This window comes from Podarcis liolepis (assembly GCF_965112155.1).
Source record: "Podarcis liolepis genome assembly, chromosome: 1".
Lineage (NCBI taxonomy): Eukaryota > Metazoa > Chordata > Lepidosauria > Squamata > Lacertidae > Podarcis > Podarcis liolepis.
In genome coordinates this window covers 134,592,054-134,600,780 of record NC_139554.1, presented here as the reverse complement: position 1 = coordinate 134,600,780, position 8,727 = coordinate 134,592,054, and the positions used below count along the sequence as shown (strand labels likewise).

General features: G+C 44.6%; 1 protein-coding gene across 1 annotated transcript; it reads left to right on the top strand.

The window, feature by feature from the left end:
* Positions 1-427: 427 nt before the first annotated feature.
* On the top strand, positions 428-8,034 carry SPATC1L (spermatogenesis and centriole associated 1 like). The gene is made up of 5 exons (XM_083513302.1): positions 428-872; positions 2,856-3,155; positions 3,769-4,095; positions 5,243-5,394; positions 7,611-8,034. The coding sequence occupies exons 1-5, from the start codon at positions 677-679 to the stop codon at positions 7,935-7,937; spliced, it is 1,302 nt and encodes a 433-aa protein (XP_083369428.1). The 5' UTR covers positions 428-676; the 3' UTR covers positions 7,938-8,034.
* Positions 8,035-8,727: the final 693 nt, after the last annotated feature.

The window sequence follows — 8,727 nt, the reverse complement described above, 5'->3', positions numbered from 1 at the left end:
TCACCAACAGCATCCAATAGCATTTGAAAAACCAAAACTACACAAATAAAAATTAGGAGCCAGAATCCAGGAAAAACTGGGTAAGCCTGCATATTTTAAGGAAACATTTAAAGCTAATTGGCACCTCCACATCACAAATTACCTGAGGGAGGCCTGCTGTCCCTGAAGAGGCCCCCTTATGTGCTGTTGCCAAGGGACAATGGCGTGTTCTCAGTAAACCCATCTTCTGACCTGGTGGTCATAAGCAGGTGGAGGTGGAAGCTTAGGATGGCTGTTCCATCCAGTAGGTAAGCCGTGCCATTTTGGTCACATCTATACATTTAAAATGCATGGCTTCCCCCAAAGAATCCTGGGAACTGTAGTTTTTAAGGATGCTGGGAGCTGTTAGCTCCGTGCAGGGCAAACTACAGTTCCCAGGATTCTTTGTGAGAAGCCATGTGCTTCAAATGTGGCATGGCTGTGATCTAATTCGGCTGCCCACAGGCCTAGCCAAAATAAATGATTTCAGTGGAGCAACAGGGCGTACTGTTAAGAGGTGGCGACATCATAATGCCGTAGAAACATTCTAAACCTGTTGAGCTTCCTGTCAGCCTTTCAAAGCACTGGGACAAGTGACCTGTCCAGCCAAGGCTGTTCCTTACCAATTAATCCTTCCTCACCAAGGAGGAAGAAGAGGATGACCGAGGAGAGAGAGTGGATGAAAAGGATTCAAGACGAAAATGCGCACCTGAAAAATCAGATTCGGCTGCTCAGGGAAAACTATGAACTCCGTGCTATGTTGGGTCAACAGTGTGACAACAGCAGCCAAGTCCAGTTCTTAACGTATCCAATTTCTCCTGCGTATACTGATGCCGGTTTATTGGTAAAAGGAGGTAAGGAGCAAGATCTACAAATTTGCTTACCAGACATTTTAGAAATAAACAAGTGATAAGCATATTCCTGCCTATGTGTGCGTTTGAATTTATATGTGCAGCTCAGCCAGACATGGCCTAGTCTGCCCACCTGCGTAAAATGCTCATTAGAGCAGTGTTCCCCAACCTTGGGCCTCCAGCTGTTTTTGGACTACAACTCCCATAATCCCCCACTAGCAAGACCAGTGGTCAAGGATGATGGGATTTGTAGTCCAAAAACAGCTGGAGGCCCAAGGTTGGGGAACACTGCATTAGAGGAAGAGGCATTTGTAATAGAAACCTGCCTTGGCCGCTGGACGACCCCGTGATCCCAAGGAGAGCTGAGTCTCCTCAGCACCTTCAAGTTTCAGCTTTTGAGCAGAACTGGATGAAACTACGTAGGCTTAGCAAGCACATTAATTTCATTTGTATGAAATTTCGTTTCATTTTACTTTTAATTTGTATGCCGCCTTTCCGTGTTACTATACACAAGCTGAAGAAACAACAAAATAGACAGCAAAGAGCATACACATAATAGCAATCTGATCCAATACAAAAAGTCATAATAAAAACATAAGTTTAAAATAAACAATTTATATCAAATAAAGCAATATTAAATAATCCATTAGAAATAAAGCTTATACATTCACCAGCGCCATTCGTAGCTTTAGTTGCAAAGGCAAAAGTAGACAGGTCTCTGTCTTGGGGAGCTGACAATGTCCTTTCCTGAAATCATGAAAGTGGAGCAAATTCCAGGCCTGCAACAGTTCCTGACCAGATGATGGCCACTGTCATCTGGTTTAGGTACTTAAATATTCAATTGCACCTCTACCCGTGTTTAAGGTGGCTAACAGCAAAGAGTTTTGCACAAAAAATGCAATGGTAACAATAAAACTAGGTAATAATTTTTTGGAAAATTAAAAGTTTCCAGGTTTGTGTCTTAACATGCTATTACGCAGTATAAAATTGGGTTTTGTTTTTTAAAAACGAGCTGGAGGCTGAAATTTGAGATCTGTTCTGAGGAAGGACTTAAACATGTGTAGTTGGAATGGGGGAATGGTTGCAAGTCAGAGGAATCGACACTTACCCTGAAGGAACTGGGGCAGGACAGGATGTTATGTCTGCTACGCCTCTGGGGTCTCCCTCGCTCCCCACCTGTCCAGGCATCCATCATTCTCCCCTGCTGCTGCTGCTATAGCAAAAAGGTGCAACTTACTTGTTGCAAAAAAGGGTGCAACTTAGTTCAAGAGACGGGGAAGAAAGATGGCCCCAGAAAAGACAGAATCAGTGCTGAGAATTGCTTCTGCTGAGTCGGTACTATTTAAAGGTAAGGGTAGGTATGGTGTCTGTGTGTATTTGAGGGGGTAGAGAGAGGAGGGTCCAAGACATTTCGCTGCATGTGGTGCTGTAGCAACCCCCCCTCTACAGCCACCCCCTCCTCACCGCCAAGGTGCGTCACAGCCAAGGTTGGTCAAGTTGTTTTGATGCCTGAAGCAGAAAAATCCCTCAATTGCCTCTTCTGGGGAAGTAAAAATCCAGCAATAATAAAGGCTGCTTTAATGAAATTCTCTCCCTCCCCCCGCAGATAAGATCCTCCTTGGTGCAGAGGAGCCAATCTATCTCCCTGTCTTTACAATAAGGCTGCATATTGGGCTGTTGCCATATATTTGGCGGCAATTGTGATTTTCCTCTTCCATATTCTCTCAAGAGGAGTGGTTTGCCTGTTCTATAAAATAACATCTCATCCTCAGACACATAGGACAAATATTTGGGTACCTTCCAAGCTGCATTTTTAAATTGCATAGCCTGTCTCTTTAAGGGTGTACGGCACCTCTGGAACTTTAATCTCAAGTTAATTTTCTTCTCTGGAACAGAGACTCTGACACAGATGTCAGTCAACTACAAATACACAAACTTCATCCCTTGCTGTAGTTAACAAAACTGTATGTGTTGTTGTTGTTGTAGCTCAGTATCTCGGAAGAGAAGATTTTGGTTACTGCTCACACATCATCTCCAAGGAGCCCACTGTTCTGCCCAACCCCAGTGCCCAGTCTCCGCTGAAGCAGCTCCAAAATGAGCCTCCCCCTTTTCAGCCTAGAAGTGGAGAAAAGAAACCCGGACATTTGTCAAGCATGTCGTGCTCCACCATTGGAGGGAAACAGCTGGAGGAACCCACAGAACTGATGGGACTCAAGAAAGCGTGGCTGATGGACGGCCATTTCCCTGGCGGCGATAAGGCTCAGTCGCCCCTAGCACTAAACATGGGTAAGAAATGGTCACTGGATGTCCACTCTGGGGAAGGGAAGAGGGTGTGGCAGTTTATTTTATGGATAATTTAAACAGGTTCCAATTTCAACCCATCAGATCAGACATAGCATTGGTTAGTAGCAGCTATTGCATGTGATAAAGTCCTATCTCTGGGCCTATTTAAATGATAGCCAGCTTCACGTGAGATGCTTTCCTTCCTGCTGCTGCCACCACACACTGGTGTTAGCCCTGGTCATGTCACTGGTTTGCTAGCTGCAGAAGTGGACATTTCTGAATGTCACAGCTATTGGCATGGTTTGTAGTGGTGTACAAAGCTACATACATTGTTTTGCCTTCCCGGTTAGGTTGTTAACAGAAATCCATTGGCAGTTGGTCTGAAGAAGGGAGGGGAAGGGGCGCATGACGCAGCTCATGCTGTCAGTCGTGAAGGCAAGGGAGACTCAGCAGGAGGGAAGCCATATTGTACTGGGGTTGGAAGGGGCCATCAAAGTGTGTAGTATCCAGACCTATTGGTCAGGGAAGAGCATGGGAGACTCTCATGCATCAGCATTTTGTCTTGATGTTTCTTTGAATTTGGAATAAAACTTTTGCTAAATGTGCTTTGTCGTAGCTCAATACAAGGCTGCAAGGCTACTCGGTTCAAAAGACACGGCGAGTCATTCACCATCATGGACAGAAGAATTAGCTTCCTCCAACCCTACACGCTTGGCGAGCAAGGAGGAAGCTCAGACCACATTTTCAGATGACTTCAAAATACGCAAAGGAAGTTCTTCCTTGGGGATTTCTGAAAGGCAGTCCTATCACCTTTTGGGCAGTGCCCAGGACCCAAGCGCAGGCAAAGCACAGCTTGAAGAGATGCCCAGGAAGAAGAGAGTCTGGTTTTCTGATGCACCAGACACAGACAAGTTAAGGAAGTCCCATACGTTCTACTTGAATGGTAATACTGAGACATGGCATGGGGCTAGTGTAAAAGACTGGTGTACCCCCTAGTGTACCCCTTTCCCCTTCCTACTTCAGATGTCTTCTAAAAATCTGGTAGTTGTTTTTTTCCTTTGACATCTGGTGGCAGGGTGTTCCACAGGGCAGGTGCCACTACTGAGAAGGCCCTCTGCCTGGTTCCCTGTAATTTCGCTTCTCGTAGTGAGGGAACTGCCAGAAGGCCCTCGGTGCTGGACCTCAGAGTCTGGGCTGAATGATGGGGGTGGAGATGCTTCTTCAGATATACTGGGCTGAGGCTGTTTAGGGCTTTAAAGGTCAGCACCAACATTTGAATTGTGCTCGGAAACGTACTGGGAGCCAGTGTAGGTCTTTCAAGACCGGTGTTATGTAGTCTTGGCGGCTGCCCCCAGTCACCAGTCTAGCTGCCACATTCTGGATTAGTTGTAGTTTCCGGGTCACCTTCAAAGGTAGCCCCACGTAGAGCACAGTGCAGTAGTCCAAGCAGGAGATAACTAGAGCATGCACCACTCTGGCAAGACAGTCTGTGAGCAGATAGGGTCTCAGCCTGCGTACCAGATGGAGCTGGTAGACAGCTGCCCTGGACACAGAATTGACCTGCACCTCCATGGACAGCTTTGAGTCCAAAATGACTCCCAGGCTGCACACCTGGTCCTTCAGGGGCACAGTTACCCCATTCAGGACCAGGGAGTCCTCCACACCTGCCCGCCTCCTGTCCCCCCAAATCAGTACTTCTGTCTTGTCAGGATTCAATGTCAATCTGTTAGCCGCCATCCATCCTCCAACAGCCTTTGTTCCGATTCAGCAGCAAACAACGGGGTTTCCCCAGGGAAAGTGGCAGGTCCAAAAACAAAACAAAACAAAATAAAACAAAACACCCTGCTCAGACCTTAACGTGGAAAGCATGGACACTTTTCAAGAAAGCCTGGTGCAAAAGGAAGTCTGGATGAGCCCTCAGATAACAAGTTCACCAACAGAATATAGATGGATGAAAGGGTGATTGGCATCTCAACTACCAAGGAGATATATACATTTCAGACAAGCCTGTTTTTAATATAAGCTCTGGCCTCGTATAGCAAAGGCCCAGTATATCTACGAAGTAGCCTCTTTCTTTCACTTCCTTGTAGATATAGAGATTACTCAGAACAGCAAGAGGAATGGGCGCATCGTGGGAGAGATTGCCTTCCAGTTAGACAGGCGCATTCTTGCACATGTGTTTCCTGGAATCACAAGGCTCTACGGGTTCACAGTGTCCAATATTCCTGAGAAAATCAAACAGGTGAGACCCAGCACTTTGAGGTAAATTTGTCTTTTTGTCAAAACATTAGTCACTTAGGTCTCAGAAATTTAGTGCAAAGCCTGCTTGGCCATAAAACAACTTCCTAAAGACGTCTATCTATTGGTATCACTCATTATCACTCCATACCCAGTTGTTAACAACACCACAGTATCACATCCTGTTGAAGAAGCAACCATACCCTGTATTACCAGGGTATACCTTAGTACTTTCAGTTAACTCTAATGCAGCTGAAAATGACAGAGCAGATTTGTTCATAGGTCTGGAAAAGATTTACATTTCTGCTAAATTCAGCTAAGCTCCTCCTTAGTTTCTACTAAGTGCAGATAAGAGCCATATTTAAATTGTTTTAACTGGAATGCATATGAGAATGAGAGGGAAATTATTGGTCCATATGGTGCCTCCAAATTTATTAGATCCTTATGGGCAGGGCTGGCCCAAAACATTTTGGCACCTGAGGCAAACCACAAAATGGTGTCCCAAAGTGAAGATCTGCCTTGTTAGGAACAAGGTGGGCAGGAGACCACCAGCCCCCTATTAGCCAAGAGGCAACTGTAGAGGCACTGGCTAAAGGCTGTCCAGGCAAAGGCCTCCAAGGAATGTGCCACAACGTTTGCTTGTCTACACTTCCACTTGTCTTGCTGCTTTCCCCCAAGGAAAACCTGCTCTTTACCCCTGAATCGGGGCAAACGTCAGTTGGGTTTTCTGTACATTGATGCTTGCAAAGAGCTGGTTTTCCTGGGGAAAGTGGAGGGGCAAACAGAAAGGGTGGATGAGTCTTTTGTAACAGAGGCATTGCTCTGACATGGTGATAGGGGGATTCCAGATGGGGGCTTAATCCTGCAGATGGGCCATAGAATTTATTTTGAACCTTATCAGATTTTTTTCCTGGGAACAGCAAATCCTAATGGGGGGGGGGAATACAGGCGAGTATTTTGACGTCAATGGCATATGAATCCTGCAAAAAAACTTGCTTGCACTGAAGCAACCATTCCATAATAAAAACCAGTCTGGAAGCAGCCATAATATCAGTAAACCCTTCCTTGTTTAGTTTTTGCATAGCGGAATTCTGCCCAGCAATTATCACTTCATTATATTGTTTATCTTTGATTTGCTCTCTTGTCTCCTAAAAGCCGACAGTAATTAAGTCCATGTTGCCCTGCATCTCTCTGTATCTTTCTAAAAAGCTATTTCAAGAGTCTCAGAGGGAATTCTGGCTGGTTCCACTTAACCATAAATATAATACTGCAATCATTCATAGGCAACTAATATTCCCACAGTGACTTCTTACTTACTTGGTGTGTTTATCTTGTTTTTGCAGCAGTTATTGCTTGGGATGTGTCTGCTATGGTTGCTAGAAGTCATCAGATTTCAGTAGAATTATTGCTCCTAACTCAAACTGCGATGCATTATCTGAAATTTGGATAGCACAACATTGTCTGAGGTGTAAACAACCCCAGTGCAATATTTTAAATAAATTGTTTTTCTTTGAGCTGCTGCTTTGGTGGATACTTTCAGTTTAAATTTCCTCAGCTAATTTACTATTCCCAGAAAAATTCTGAATATCCTGTGTGGATTGGGGTATCATTCAATGGGCAGAGCTCACGTCTTGTCAGATTCTGGAGACAATTTCTCACCGAGAGAACTCTGTTTCCCAAAATACACACTTGCTGTTCATATGTCCACAAATCCATGCCCACTTTGGTCTTCTTTGGTGGGACCCAAGATAATGATATAATCCATTAATGTTTTTGCACTGGTAAAATGCTTGTGTATCATGGGCCACAATCCAACATCAAATGAAGCACTCGTAGGTTTCTTGATTTTAGCAACTGAACTTTCGAAGCACAGACATTTTCGCTTCCTGTTTTGTTAATAAATTCCATTTCTGCATCCATTACTTTACTCTTTCCCCTCTTTCTCCCCCCCCCCAAATATTCAGACCTTGCCCAAATTGCACTGAACTTCATAGTTTGCCCTATGGCAGGCAGAAACTTGTTACAAACGTCTAAAATTTCTTCCCTTACAAAACAATGCAACAAAACTTTTGATTTAACTTGACCCTATTTCTCCTCTGCTCCTATTGATGCTAAATTAACATTAGGATCTTTAGCCCTTCCATAAAGTGCTAGCGATAGCTTTTTAAAATGTATATATGTATGTGTATATGTGTGTGTATATCTAATGAAAATACCTAGGTCTCCATGAAATCCCTAGATGGCTCTGTGGACGAGAAGAAGTACCGAGCCATGACCCAGCGCTACCTGGACCTGACTGCTCGCCTGGAGAAGATGGGCTACCACGTGGACGTCCACCCGGTGTTCAGTGAATTCCTCATCAACACGTACGGCATCCTGAAGCAAAGGCCAGACCTCAGTTCCAACCCCTTGCACAACAGCCCCGCGGATCTCAGGAAGATGGTGATTGACATTGTCCCATCCAAGTTCCTTGGAGATACCTTGCTGCTCTTGAACTGTTTGTGTGAACTTTCTAAAGAAGACAAAAAGGCCCTGTTTGCCTGGTAGTAGTGCACCTGCTGCAGCTCTTGCCCTCAGATCTCTACGGAAAGAACACACAAACAAACATAGCATATATGTAATAAAAGGATATCTGCTGAAAGTGGGCATGGAGTCGTGTGGATGCTTTTTGTATCAGGCTCCTGCTGACTTGAGTTGCTCCTTAGGGAAGGGTTTGTTCATTTGCTTTCGGTTAACTGTTACTCTCTTGTTTTTTTATCGACTCTGTACTTTATATCTGACTTGTTCATAGCTGCTATGAGAGCCACATTTGGGCTAGATGGCACATAATAAAGTTTAGTAAAAATAAACTATATAAGAAAATAAATGTAGTTGCTGGCACTCAGTTCACAAATGCCAAATTAAAGTGCTGCACTGTTTGTTACATAAGGAAAGACATGCCAGCCAGCTCTATTTTTTCCTCACATTCTGCTTGAGATGCAGCCCTTGTGGCAGCCTGAATGAGCTTCTGAAAGGCATCTGTTCTCTGTAGCTCATACTCTAGGATTTTGCTTATGACTATTTATCTCCTATATCTGACTAAAGAGCCTTCCCTTGTCTGAATTCTAGCTCCATGTGGTCATTGCAAGGGGATCAGGGGTAAAAATTGTACATGTTGTTCTAAAGGGCCTCTCCTCCCTCGTCAGTTACATGCTGTCTGGGTATGTGGACATCTGCCACGATCCTAATGAATGATTCTAGTAAAAATGGTGAAGATGCATGTATATGCCTCCAGGTAGAGAGTTGCCAGCCCTGCTCTGGCCTCCTTTGGTCTGCTGATCCATCTGCCATGGATGCT

What these genes read in the sequence shown, in the direction of transcription:
- SPATC1L (XM_083513302.1), top strand. Translation starts at nt 677, where the DNA reads ATGACCGAGGAGAGAGAGTGGATGAAAAGGATTCAAGACGAAAATGCG. An exon ending in CGGTTTATTGGTAAAAGGAG is followed by an intron (nt 873 to 2,855) that starts GTAAGGAGCAAG and finishes TTGTTGTTGTAG; the next exon opens with CTCAGTATCTCGGAAGAGAA. An exon ending in TTCCTGAGAAAATCAAACAG is followed by an intron (nt 5,395 to 7,610) that starts GTGAGACCCAGC and finishes GAAAATACCTAG; the next exon opens with GTCTCCATGAAATCCCTAGA.